This window comes from Choloepus didactylus, chromosome X, assembly GCF_015220235.1.
Source record: "Choloepus didactylus isolate mChoDid1 chromosome X, mChoDid1.pri, whole genome shotgun sequence".
NCBI lineage: Eukaryota > Metazoa > Chordata > Mammalia > Pilosa > Megalonychidae > Choloepus > Choloepus didactylus.
In genome coordinates, this window is record NC_051334.1 from 116723583 (window position 1) to 116738110 (window position 14528).

The 14528-nt window shown below is 45.3% G+C and overlaps 1 protein-coding gene across 1 annotated transcript in view; it reads right to left on the reverse strand.

Annotated features, from left to right (window-relative positions):
- The window catches only part of TMEM31 (transmembrane protein 31), a 103814-nt gene that overhangs the window by 47166 nt on the left and 42120 nt on the right, over positions 1–14528 (reverse strand). Inside the window, exon 6 of the mRNA XM_037820983.1 lies at positions 7566–7594. Within this exon, the coding sequence (XP_037676911.1) occupies positions 7566–7594 (29 nt within the window). The remainder of the gene's footprint in view (positions 1–7565; positions 7595–14528) is intronic.

Genomic DNA, 14528 nt, shown 5'->3' on the forward strand with positions numbered 1-14528 from the left:
AAAGTCTTCTTCACCAAAAGGGAGAAGAGAAAAGAAAAAATAAAGTTTCAATGGCTGAGAGATTTCAAATAGAGTCGAGAAGTCATTCTGGAGGTTATTCTTATGCATTACATAGAGATCCTTTTGTAGTTTTTAGTGTTTTGGAATAGCTAGAAGGAAATACTTGAAACTGTTGAACTGCAACCCAGTAGCCTTGATTCTTGAAGATGATTATCTAGCTATTATGGTGTGACTGTGTAATTGTGAAAACCTTGTGACTGACACTCCCTTTATCCAGTGTATGGACAGATAGTAAGAAAATAAAGACGAAAATAAATAAATAATAGGGGAGGATAAAGGGTATGGAATTTTTTTGTTATTCTTTTTTATTTTTATTCTTACTTTTTTTGGAGTAATGAAAATGTTCAAAAATTGATTTTGGTGATGAATCCACAACTATATGATGGTACTGTGAACAACTGACTGTACACTGTGGATGACTGTAGGGTATGTGAATATATCTCAATAAACCTGAATTGGAAAAAGAAAAAGCCAGCAGGGTACACATTTTCACCTCGTTTCAGGAGGTAGCTGGTCATTGGTGAGAGTACAACGCTCGAAACAGGTAGGAGAAGGCACACTGTTCAGGAAAGGTTCCTGGCCACTTCTCTCACCTCCAGCTCTGCCTCGCCAGACCTCCCAAAGAGACCAATGCCACAGCAAAAGGGCAGTGACCCCATATATAGACAGCCGGCTGCCAAGGTGGGCAGTCCTTCAAGTCCGTGTCAGAGGCTTCATAATCCCCACTGGCTACTGCCTTGGCAATTATATTTCTGAAGAAACTGAGGCTGGAGCTGGACATGGGGTTGGGGCCAGATTCACTGGCCTATGCAATGACCTGGCCTTCACAGAAATCAGACTTAGGGTTAGTCCCCAGGCAGCTCACATTGGCCCTACACCACAGCAATGTGAATGAGTTCTTATATCCTTTTCTGAATGCATGCTTTGACAAGGCAAGGGGAGACAGTGAGTTGTGGAGGAAGGACTCAGGGGATGCCCTTGGGAGTTTTGCCCATGTCCATGGCTAGTTGAGGGTTACTTACGCATATTGTTTTCTTAGTGGGTTTGGCTTCCCCTATTGCAAAGGGAACTGGATACTCCTTCCTCCTTAAAAACACTACCTTCCCTTCCTCTGTATGGCTCTCTGTGCATGATACCAATGGATACTCTTTCCCATTCCTTTAGTGGGTAGTTGAGTCCCAGCACATGAAAAAATAATCATCTCCCCTTCATCCTTAACCTCCAAGGCCTTAATAACAAGGAGTTATTAATTCCTGAGCTGAGGTGGAGTCTTGCTTCTAGTCACTTACTCACTCACTCACCAAACATTTACTGAAAGTCACCAGATTAAACTCTGTGAGGGTGGGTGCCATGTTTGCTTTTGCTCACCATTGTGTCTTCGGTGCCTACTTTGCCCTTCATAGGTATTCAGTGAAGTCTTTAAAATTAAGCCTACTATGTGTATAATCACAGAGTTTCTTGATCACTTATAATTACAGCAGCAACTAAAGCTGCCATTTATTGAACAACCACCATGTGCCAGGACCTACATTAAGTGCTTTACATGCACATTCTCATTTCAGCCTTATGACAAGTTTGAGGGTGAAAAACTACTATTAATTCCATTTTATAGATGAGGATACTGAGGCTCAAAGATGTTAAGTAATTTGCCCAAACACACACGATTAGCAAATGACAGCACGTGGTACCAAACCCAGGTCCCTGGGACTCCAAAGCCTGCCTCTCTATACCTCTGTTAAAAGGGAAGTGCCATGGAGACCACGGTCACTATTTGGCTCCCTGACATGCCAATTAGCTTTGCATAGAGACAGTTCCTAGGCCACATACTTCATTCCCAACCCTGGCAATTCATTTTGTCAGAAGTGGGCCCAGGTAAGAGAGTATGGGTTGCTAAGGATGCCATTCTACTTAAAAATATCTCTTACAAAAGTACAAAGTTTTGCAGTTTACAAACCACTTTCATATCTCCTATAGTCCTCACAGCAATCATATGAGGGAGTTTCAGTTACTGTTACTCACTTTACAGATAAGGACACAAAAGCTCAGGAAGTGTATACAAATTGCCTAAGGTCACACAGCCAAGAAGAGATAGAGCTGGGATTAAAATCCACTCTTTTCTGATTCCGGAACCCTAGACCATGAGCCATGGGGCCCCCTTGGCACATAAAGAATTAGAAAAATTGCTGTGTGACACATGCCAATTCCCATTCAAAGACAATTAATTGCCCTCTCTTCAGACAAGGATGATCTAGGGCCCCCGGGCTGCATCTCAAACTGCCAATTGGGAAGAGCCTCGACTCTCCCGCACTGTTTGAAGTAGGACCACAATGCCTTGCAGGCAAACCTTTTGATGTCTTCTGCTCAAAGGTGCTAAGAATCAGCCTCTGCCTGCTGTCCCCCTCCCCACCTCAGAGGGATATGTGCTCAGATGCCACACAAGCTGGCGAATTGCTTCTGTGAGTTTTTTTCTTTCTCCCTGGCACATAAATGAGGAATACATGTCACTCCTTCCCTCCATCTGTCCTCCTTACCCTCAGAGCACTCTTAATCATTTTAAAAGTCCAATGAATAAAGAAAACAGACTACCACCCCTAGAGATTACAACACTGCTTTCCAGAAAGTAGGTATTGGTCCTAAAGAGATCACTGCTTGATGGGGCAAAAGCCAACAGATTACTAGGGATTTTACACCAGCCTAAGTAGCTTAACTCCTAAGTGGGAAAGAGGCTTTGACAGGGATCCCTCAGAATTCTGTTAGTGGCTCCTGTGTAGCCTTCCTCCTCCTCCTTCCCCCTACTGCTGTCATCCCCGCCCCCAATCCCCTCATAATAAGATGCCGTCATTCTTTGACTCTCTCCTCTGTCAAGGGACCCTTCTCTGAAAGAATAACATTTCCTGGGCTTCCTTCACTGAATTATTCATTTTTGCTGGCTGGGCGTGACAAAACTTCTCATTAAAAGCCCTGGGTGGGAGTGACCTACTCACCCCCAACCCCCATATCTAGCCTGAAGGAAAGCCAAGGGGAGGAAAAGATGCAGTGGCAGGGGTGGAAGGTTTCCCCAAAGGGCCTGCGAGAGGGAGTCCCCGAGACTCAGGGACTCAGGAGTGTGAATGGAACTTGTGGAGATTCATCACTGAAGGGTGACCTCGGTTCTAGACTGGGGTGGCATCTTTCCCAAAAGCCTTGGTCAAGCACCGAAGGCCTGTTCCCGTCATGCTTCCTGAGTACTGAGCAGTGAAAGAAAAGCCACTCATGGGACTGAAGAGACCTCAGCCTTCTGTCTGGGCCATTGGGAGTCTGCTTGGCTGGGCAAAGGGGGACAAGTTATCCCCATTGTACTGGAGGGACTAGGGCCACGTTGGGGAAGAGAGCCTCAGTGGCAGAGAAGAAGCCTCATTTCTACTTCTAGTTCTGGCCTTAACTTGCTGTGTGAGACTGGGCAGATGGTTTAAGTTCTCTTTGTTGGAGGTTCCTGCCCTGTATGAGGCAGGTGGCATATAAGCACAGTGATTAAGAGCCTGGGCTCTGGAGCCAGACTCCCTGGGTTCACATCCAAGCTCTGCCTCTCTGAGGCAGGTGACAGAGAAAACTACCCAGGGGGACAAAGCCTCAGTACCCTCATCTGCAAAATAGGGCAACAGTAGTACGACCTCAAAAAGCTGATGAAAACGCAGCCACGCAGTTAGCACACTGCCTTAATAAACACTCAATAAATGTTAGCTCTTCACCTCTCATCAGAAGCCCGTTCCCCACAGTTTAATCTGTCAAATGGTGGAACATTCAGGCCTGTAGTTTGTCACAGTGCTCAGGCACTGGGACCTGGCTCTTCGAGCTGGAGGGAACATGACATTCTGGCTATGAGAAGACGTGGTTGCAGATTGCCTGAGCCATCCCTTCAGAATGTTTGCAGATCACTAGAGTGTAAGCAATTTTATGCAACTGCATGTGTGTTCCTCCTCATTTTCCAGGCACCCTTGGAAACAGTGCCTGGAGACCAATGCTCCAGAGCTACAGAGACCCCTGTCCATGACTCTGCAGACAGCAGGGGTAGGATAAAGGGTGGGACCTAACCTTCAGGAAGAGCCGCAGGCTGAGGTGCAGGGCTCCGGTAAGGCAGGCCCGGGGGAATAGGGCCTCTCCTCCCCCAGCCTCTGGCCTGCGACCTGGCTGCCTTGGCCTCTCTGTTTGCTTTGCAGCTTGGGCGTGACCCAGGACTCTGCCCCGAGACTGGAACTGAGAAAGAAGGCGCCCAGGCCCGTCCTTTGTCACCTTGATGCCCGTGTAAACCAGCAGTGGTGTTGCAAGCAACCTCATCAACACAGCGGCTGGGATTGGCCCCCCACAGAGGCACTGCACTCAGCACAGTCGTCCACGCTGGGGCGAGCACCAGTGCCTCCCCATCCATTCTTTCGTTTGTTGAGCCATGCGGTCATTCAGAAATATCTGGCTCATGAGTCCAATGTGCCTGGCACTGGGCTAGGTGCTGTAGGGTGCACGGCACTGAGCAAAGCAGGCACAGGCCTCAACCTCAAGGAGCTTACAGTCTAGTGGCAGTGGGGGTACTTACAAATAACTGCCCCCGTGAAGAGGAGATTACAAATTGTGATGAGTGCAATAAAATCAAAGAACAGGGTGTTGTGAATGCCTTTAAGATCAAGCGGGAGGCAAGGAAAGGCCAAGAAAGAAGGCAGCAGGCAGGCAATGAGTGGCGGGAAGATTTGGGCAGTGGAGGGGTGAGCTCTGTCCCTGCTCCTAGGCAGCACATTTTCACACCCTTTGGGCTTGGCAGAGTCAAGCTCTCTGAGGCCTGGAGGCCTGTTGGCTTTCACTTGTCTAGAGACAATTTATAAAATGTAGATTTGTGGGCTGTTCCTCCCCACCCCCGAGATTTTGATTAAGCTGATCAGGAGAAGGTCCAAGAATTTGCATTTTTAACAAAGCCCAGAGTAGTTCTGATGTTCCTCGAAGTTGGAGAACCTCTCTACATAGCGTAGCACGTGGGAGATGGGTTGGTGGCAAAAACCAAGCTAGTAAGGTAATTGCCTATTTTTATGAACCTGGGTTAGTACGTTTCTCTCAAGGGCCCCTTGTAGTCCCTGCATGTGATTTTTCTAATGTCAGACTCTGAAAGGTGGAAGTGTTCATCTTGGACTTTCTGAAAGGACTTTTTCTTAGGGTGACCAACCATCCTATATCCCAGGAAATTCTTCAGTCTTGGGCAGACAGGGATGATTCTTCACCCTAGTTTCTTAGAGAAACGCCCACCTGAATTCACCTTGAAAAAAGGAGTTATTAAAGGTCTGCCATATCTCCCCATGGCCAAGGTGCTGCCTATATGCTAAACTTGCCTTCTCATCCACCTGGAAAGAGACACAGAGGGCTTTTCCCCAAGCTCCCCAGCATGCACTCTCACCTTTTTCTCTCTAGACAGGTAATCATAACCAAAAGAAGCCAAGGCAACAAGCTAGAAGGTTCCAGTATGATGGTTTGAAGCTGTATGCACCCAGAAAGACATGTTCTTGAAGTTAATCCATTCCTCTAGGTGTGAACCCACTGAAGTAGGACTTGATGAGGTTATTTCAGTTAAGGTTTGGCCCACCTCAATCAGGATGGATCTTAATCCTATTACTGGAGTCCTTTATAAACAGAATGAAATTCAGATAGAACAATAAGCCACAGAAGAAGCAGCCAAAAGCTGAACATCAATGAAACCCGTTAGAGAAAGGCGAGACCAGGAGATGCCGCCATGTGCCTTGCCATGTGACAAGCTAAGGACCGAAGTATCGCCAGCAGCCAGCCCAGGAATGCCACAGTCTTCGGGGAGAAAGCATCACCTTGACTCCTTGATTTGGACTTTCTTTTAGCCTCAAAACCATGAGCTAATAAATTCCCATCATTTAACCCAACCTATTTCATGGCATTTGCTTGAGCAGCCCAGGAAACTAAAACACACAGCATAACCAAAGTGCTAGAGATGGAAACACCAAAGCTTTATCAAGGGCTAAACCCTAGCCCTAGAAACCAGAGCAGAAAGAAACCATCAGCGGACAGATTCACAGAGTAATAGAAAAGAAGCCATATAGCATCGCCATGGCAACCAGCTTCCAAAGGCCCCCAGCACCTGCTTCATTCTACACAAGATTCCCCAAGCAGGGATATTTCTTACTTCCTTGTTTTTCTTTTCAATAAAGATGTTAATTTTATTTCCCCTCATTTGTGCTTAATATTCCAGTAGCAATTTACCTTCTCCTCAACTCTCTGAGCCCCTCCCTGTCTCTCCCAAATCTTTTCTTCCCGTCTTCCCATTCTTCCTCTCCCTTCTGTCTATCTTCTCTGTACTCTCTCTCTATAATCTTCCCTCCCCTTGGGCAATGTTTTTACACATTTCTCCTCTCCCTAACTTCTCCAGGACGTTTTATCAGCTGCAGTTCTGAAGCATTAGTCTTTGCTCTGGGTGTGCTCTATATGACATTCCCTCCAAAGCCCACTGTTCTGGTATCCCCCACCTGGGTGGGGATGGGGGGCACAGTGCAGTAAAACCACTGCAGCCCACAGAGCAGGTGAAGGAAAAGGACTCCAGGGTAGAGAATAACTATAATTTTCATTTATTGAGTGCTTACTCTGCACCTGACCTTATGCTCGAGCTTTGTATCTATTATCACATGTAATCGTCATGGCAACCCTGATGGCATCTCATTTAATAGATGGGGAAACAGGGGCTTAGGCTGATTAAGCCAACTTGTAAAAGGTCAGAGTTACTAAGTGGAAGAGCAAGGATTTCAACCCAGGCATTTTAGCACCAAAACCTGCCCCCTTTACAACTACTTTCAGAAGAGGTTTGGGGTGAAGATTCTGATTCATTGAATAGGACCCAGGCAAACCTTTTAATCAACATTATTTGGGGGATGTCTGCTCAATAAAAAGATCCTGGAAAATAAGCATATGTCTTTTTGCTTAAGTCCATGTGAACGGTGGAGCAGAAAGGGGAGAGAGGGAGTTGAGGAGCTCTTACGGTGAGCCCTTCTGCCTTCAGATATTAGTTCATGCGTTATTTCATTCTTTCATTCATCCAACAGACATTGAGCAAATATTTCCCATGATCCAGGCTCTGCTCAGCCCATTCATAGGCAGCTGTGTTGTTGTGGAGAGATTATTGGATGCCAAGAGCCCTACTTATGTGGCCTGGCTCTCCACTCGACATCTCTGAGCCTGTTTCTGGGGATAATAGTACTTGTGGGTTGACAAAAATCATGGCTGTAGAAGTACCTATCATGTTGTCTGACATAGAGGAGTCAACTTTGGAGAGGCAGAAGCACTTCTACATGAAGAATGTCTCACCTGAAACAAAGTGGGGGGTGGTGGTGGTGAATCCTCCCAGAGATGGGATGGCTTTGGGGGTGCTGGGCCCCCTATGAACTCTCTCAAAGCAGAGAAACCCAAGGCTGCCCATGGCATGTACCCACTTTCCTTTTGGAGCAGGCAGTTCCTCTTTCTGGATCACTTACTTCTGGGGTCGAAGAAGAGCCTCAGTGTCCTGTAGAACACAGAGTTTGGTTCAAACACCAATCTTCTATGCTGAGAAGGTCTCCGGATAAAGAAAGGCACTGCTGAGGCAACATTATGATTATCATCATCATTATTATAGTGGGACAGTATGTGTCCAGGATTGCAAGGGAAGGTGGATTCCCTGTTCATCCAGAAGATAAAGGCCCCACTGGACAAGCATTAAAGAAATGGTGTGGAGAAGGTGGGGGTGGCCAGAAATTCTAAGGAAATACAGTCATCTCTGTTTCGCCTGCTCTTTCCTCTCTTCTCTTCTTTTCTCTTTTCATCTCCTCAGCTCTGATTTTGGAGGAGAATGAGTTATTGAGTAAACAGTGGAAGCAGCAGCTTGTGTGTACCTAATTTAGCTGACGTGTGGCTTAATATATCGGGAGTCCCTTGGCCCTACTGCTGAACCTCTGCTGCAAAATAGTAACTTGGGAAGGCTGGATTGCCTGGGCCCCTGCTCTCCTAGGCAGGGCTCATGGCTACAAGTTGCACTGCAGAGTGTAGGTGTGTACAAGTGTGTTTTGTGGGGAGGGCCACAGGGGAAATGTCACAGAGCACAAAGCAGAGGACTGGTTTCGGCTTTTGGTGGAAGGTAGCAATGTGACTGGGAGCAGCTGACTTGAGAGCCAAAGTGTCTGAGATCTAATCTAAGCTCTGCAGTAAATCACTGGATGACACGGAGCCTTCCTTTTGACCCTTCTGGTCCCTGTTGTGGCCTTCCAAAAGAGGGGTTTGGATTTGATCTCTTAACATCCTAGCCAGTTCTAACATTCTTTGACTTGGTGGTTTTACATGAGATTTTGAGGGGCATGGGGAATTTTAGCTTTCCTTCTTCTTTTACCCCCATGCAAGCCTCTCCTCTTTACTTTTAATATACCTCCCCCCCTTCCTCACTAAAACAAGACATTTCAAGCACTAAATGGAAGCCACAGGGCACTTCTAAACCACCTGACAGGGCAGCCAGGGCTGCTGCCTTATTTGCTCATGGTAAGGCTGGACTGAGCTACTGCATAAATACTTTTGAAGGAACCTGAGAACCAATTGCATCTTCCAACTCAGAGCAGGGCTGCCGAGAATTGGTGGCAGGGTGTGGGTGGGGGATGGAGCAGAGAAGAATCAAGCTCTTTAGAAAAAAAAAAAAAACTTCTGCTATGTTCATTTCATCCATGTTTCATCTAGTAGCTGAAAGGATCCTCTCACTAGGATGGAGACAACTTCACCAATAATCAGCAAAGGCCAGTTGGGGAACAGACCTGCCTGGCTTGAAGCCAACTTGTGTGACCTTTGGGAAAAGGGCCTATACCATGGCCAATCTCTGTGGAACAGAGGCTGGAGAAAGTGCAATTTCTTTTCTACAAAAGCCCCCAGAGTGGCCTTTGATGCCTAGGAAAGTAGGATACTTGTCATTTCTCCACTCTCCACTCACCTCCTAAGACCAGGAGAAGCTGCAAGGCAGAATCAAGTCCCATGATGAATCAATCATTCTGTACTTCCTTTTCATGTATTCTTCAAATGAAGGGACAAACTCTGACCCTCACTGGATATCAGGAAACTTCAGTTCATCTGAAGTTCAGTTGAGGGTCACAGGCAGGTGTCCCTGAATGTGCAAGGGAAAAGAAGTCTGAGTAGGTGCAGAGCAGTGGAGAGGCCAGAGACTGAATGTGGAACTGGATATGAGACAGATGCCTACACATTACCTGGCCACTAACTACAAAAAGACACCTAGTGTCATCTTCACTACAGTCTATCTTATTGGTTGGCTTGATTTTTATAAACTTGCAAACATAATATACTTATGTTTGGGAGAGTGGATGCAGAATGGGGGGGGAATATATGTTTGAGGCAGCAAAGACAGACATACAGTGTCGTGAGCCTTCATTTTCCTATCTGTCAAATGGATCTAGGAAGGACCAATAATGGCAGATCAGACTGTGACTAAGAATTGAAGACAGTGGAATGTATCTAATAATTGTTATCAATCCTGCCACCTAGAACAAAGGATCTTCCCTCCCTCTGACCATCTGACAGCACTTGAATGCCAGAAACTTCACTCCCATAGTAACTAGAACTCCTTTCCAGTCTACACAGAGACAAGAGAATCCTCTCAGAGTAAGAGGATGAGAAGGGCCCTTTTCTCTGGGGGGATCATTAGAGTCTATGGTGGACTCAGTTCCATACTAGGATTCAATCAGTGCAGTCAACATGAGCTAAGGCTCCCCAGGCACTGGACTTTTTAGCGCTCATTAACAGCTTCTCCAGGACTTGGTCTCTAGTCTGAGGCTTGTCTCTTTAGTTTAGCTTTCTCTGGGAGTCTTCTGACTGCTGCTGGTTGTTACTTGATCTTGTGGAATCTCAGCAAACTTTCTGCCAGAATCTGAGCCATCAAAAAAGAGTCACTTCAAAATTCTCTCCCTCCAGTGGGTCTGGATGAGCTGAGCTCCCCTGCCCCTGCTTCCAGTTTCCTGCTGGTTGCTTCTATGAAGTGCTAAAATGTTCAACCTCTGTTTTGGATATTCTTTTTTATTTTAATTTTCATTTTATTTTTTGGAGTAATGAAAATGTTCAATGTTTGATTATGGTGATGAAAGCACAACTATATGATGATATTGTGAACAACTGATTGTACACTTTGAATGATTGTATGTTATGTGATTATATCTCAATAAAATTGCATTTAAAAAAAGAAAAAATAAATAAATGCCTTAAAGCATTAAGGCTGTATGAAAAAAAAATGTTCATCCTCACCCAGTGAACCTTCTAAATGGGCTGCTTCTACTCCATCCTAGCATTTCATGGACCTGGTTCTATACATGAAAAATAATTTGGTCTTGTAAGTGCTTTTATTTAAGGTGATGCAACTGAGCAGACTCCCCTGGCTCTGTGCCACCACTTGCCTGAAAATGTCAAGACCTCAGCATCCTCTTTGTCTGTCCTGAAGCTGGACTATAATTGACGCTAGTTGTACTGGGTTTGCAATTGTGAAACAGCACCTGCTTTTGACTCAGCAGTGGGCACATTGCTGTGGAAGGTGAGGGGATTATCAAACACGTGGGATGCCATGCATGGCAGAAAGGCAATGTGAAGGTTACAGAAAGAAACTAACAATGGGCAGGAAAGAGAAGTCAGAGTCCTCAAAGCAATGCTCTCTCAATGTCTGAAGATGCTATTGCTGACAATGCAGGAGTGGGTGGCAGCAAAAGCTGGTGTGTGTGACTTGCTGAGATCTGGAGTAGCCTGTTGTCTGATTAGCATCTCTGGTGACTTTTGGGGAGTGCCTGTCATTGATTAGAATCTGTTGCTTTGGGCCATATGCAGCATAACTTTGTAAAATGTATTAATCCACACTGTACAAAGAGAAGTGGTTCAATTTGGCACCTTACCTAGAGATTCCAATTATTCTGGGTAACTGATTGTGGCTAGAAGGGCTTCATTAGTACAGTATCTGTAGAAGCCACAGCCACAAATCAAAGAACAATTTCTATGTGCACCTGGGATGAAAATGACTACTCATCACACCCCAACTTCTACAGCCGCAGTCACACTCCCAGGTAATAATTGCTGGCAGCAGAGGCATCATCTTCAGATTATCAAGGAGAGATCTACGTCTGTTTCTTTGCATGAACACGTGTGTATTCTCAGACAATGAACACTACAGGAGTGCAAGGTTAAGTTAGTGCATCATTTGTAATGCTAAATGTATAATTCTTGGCATATAAAACTTGCTAACTTAAGTGTAACTAACTGTATGATTGGTATTATTAATGCAAATTCAGCTTCTGGGTAATTCTATGTAGTTTACCAGCCAAGCCTTTCCTTACCTCAGCATCCAGTGTCCTATTACAGCAGACATTGAATTTATTCATGGTAAAAAACAAAAAAGAAAGATAGAATAAAAGATGGACAGACAGAAAGACTGAAAGACTGACTGAAAGAAATTCTGGAGAGAGGAGGGAGGGAGGGAGGAAGGAATCCTAAATAAGGAATCCTAAATAATTAGAGATCACTTAGAAAAACACCACAGCAAGAGTGTTGAGTGCTGTTAATGCCATCTAACTCTCCTAAGTGAGAAAGATGCAGTTGCAGACATATATGTACCACCAGAGATAATCATGGGACTTGGAAATATGAGTTATTAGGGCTGGATTATTGGATTATTGGTTGGATACGTGTGAGGGTGTCTAGCAGGCATCTGTGTGATGTGACCAGCAGACAGAGTCTAGGATGGATGGAGATGAAACTCATTCCTGCAGGCAGAAAAGTATTTCCCTTTTTTCCTTAGGTATTTCCTAAATAACCTGCTCAAATTCTGCGAGAGGCACTCAGGTCCTGGGGCACTGATGAAGATTCATGTATGACCTTCTTTGGGAAAGAATTATAGTAGTACCTCCACTAAAATGTAAGCTGCATGAGTTCACAGACTTTGCTTTGTTTGCTTTTGTATCTCCAGTGCCCAGAATATTGGACATATGATTTGCACCCCAGTATCTGTTGAATGAATGCAGGAATTAGTGGGAATGAGATCCACTCCACACAGTATATATTTACTCATTTTTCCAAGTTCTGTTGTTTTATGTTATTTAAGGGTTCCACAGCTTATACGGGATGGATTATCACAATCCCCAAATGAGTGAAATAAGACATTCATGAGCATGACCACAAGCAAAAACCAATTTACCTTTGAGGAAAAATGTGACATAGTCCTATCATCCCCCAACAAGGATGTTTCAGAGTTATGAGTGCCAAGAGACAAAGAGAGTCAATACAAACTATGTGGAAACCTTGATGAAACTCTTTTGTATACCTTGTGAATTGCTCTCAGGTAGCTGATGGAACGAGTAAGGTTCCCAGTGTCCAACAGGCAAGAAATGATGCGTTCCTGGGTGGTAGTTAATGCACCTTCCCTAGTTGGAGTCCCATCTCTCTGTTACCCTCTAGACACTGATCAGAGAATCTAGCAACAGGGGCAGGACCATTGCTCATTGGTGATATCCTGGTATTGATATCTGCTCTGTCTTTGGCAACTGGGAGGAGCTCAGTTGGCCTCTCCACAGGCCGCTCCCAAAGTTTGACAACCCAGGTTCTGTCTGCAAATCTCACACCTGAAATATTCCCTTAAAAAAAAAGGGATGCCTAATCTTGAAAACTTCGGGCTTGAACCAGTCAAGCTCCTAAGGTCAGGAAAGCACCGAACACGCCTAATATATCTGTAATTATGTTCTTATTTATTCCAGATGACACCCCACCTCGCCCCTGCCACACTATGCACTGCCTCCTTAAGTCTAAAGGGCTAGAGGGCTTCTTGCCTCTGCCAGCAATGCTCACTTAGCACTGGAGGTTGAGCCCTCACTTTCGAGTAAACCATCACATCCTTGGAAGTTGAAAATAACCCCGAAAAGGAAAACTCACACACAGCAAAAAGATGCAACCCTGCTCCTGTAGATCCAACTGAAATGCCCTGGACCTGGTCAGCAGATTTTTAGAAAAGCATCTGTCTTGTATTTCAACACCCCCCCCACCCACCCCTCAACACAGACACACAACTTCTTATCCCAATGGTTCTGAAAAATAGCTAAATTTCTGGAAATGTCTTCAGCCTGCTTTTAGAGGTAGCCCTCATCCCACTTTCCACTTCAGTGTGAGATGCAGTATGGGGGCCATACCCTCCTGGGTAACAGGAGCTGGGTCCAGGAAGGGATGCCAAATGATTCTCAATCTTAGCCCCCAAAATCCAGCCCTAGAAGTTACTGAATTTACCAAATAAAACCCATTCCAACACAGACACGCTGCTCCACAGACAGAGGTTTCTGAAAGCGTGCTTGTCAGAAGGGGACAATTGCAAATTTCCCTGCATAAGGCCAAAATGTGACACTCTTTCCTGGAATGAAACATTTATGAAAATGTGCTTAATCCATTTTTAGCAGCTCAATAGTTTTACCATGACAAGATAATATCTTTCATCCTGAAAAACACTTGGTGTATTCTAGCTTCCACACAATCTCAACACTGAAATACATTCAATATTTGGGCCAACGTGCAAAACAGCCAATTGCAAAACAGGAAGAGGGTACAATATATTTTGGAACATAGAGATTCATATACACCATGGTTTTGTAATGAGAACACAAAAAGCATATGGAGTGAGGCTGGACAGAACTTTGTACCCTTCCCAGACCAGACGGTGCCAAGGTCATCTTCAGAGTGTAGCTTCTGGTTAGTACCAGGAACTCTTTGAATGGGCATCTCCCCTGCTGCTTGTCAACTCCTGTCAGCAGCTTCTCCAGTTCTTTGCTTCCATTTCCTCCCTTCTTCACTCAAAGAGTCTGCTTCCAATCCCCTAGGAGAGCTGTAAGTCTTCATCCTGCCAGCCAGACATTTGGTCATTGCTACAGCCTTTTGTAAGAAGGGATCTTTCCTCCCAGGAAGCTGACCTTGCTATGTTCTCAGCACTCAATGATCCCAAGAGATGAACAGGAGGTGAGACCCGAGACGATGGACCAGTCTGCAGGGACCTGTTTTCCATTAGCCAAGAATTCCAAAAGACTGAGTGTGAGGCCACAGGCCTACAGGGCAAGGGAATGAAAACTGCTTCCTCATTTCTCCCTATCACCATTACCTCATCCTGGCCTTCCCTCTCTGTGTGAAACTTGTCATTCTTGTTTGACAGAGAGAGAGATGCTTGGGCACTGAGCTTGAGGAAGAATCTGTGTGTGCCCAGGATGCATCTTTTAACAAACTTTCACCAATTGCCTATGTTGGGCCATGCTGGGCTAGGTCACAAGGATTCGGGGGATGATGTGTCTCTGCCCTCAGAGAACTCATAGCGTAGTGGGTGAGAGAGACAAGTAAATTGGCAACTGTAACAGAGAGTGTGACCAGTGCTGTGAAGGAGGAAGACGAGAGTCCTGTGGAAACACACT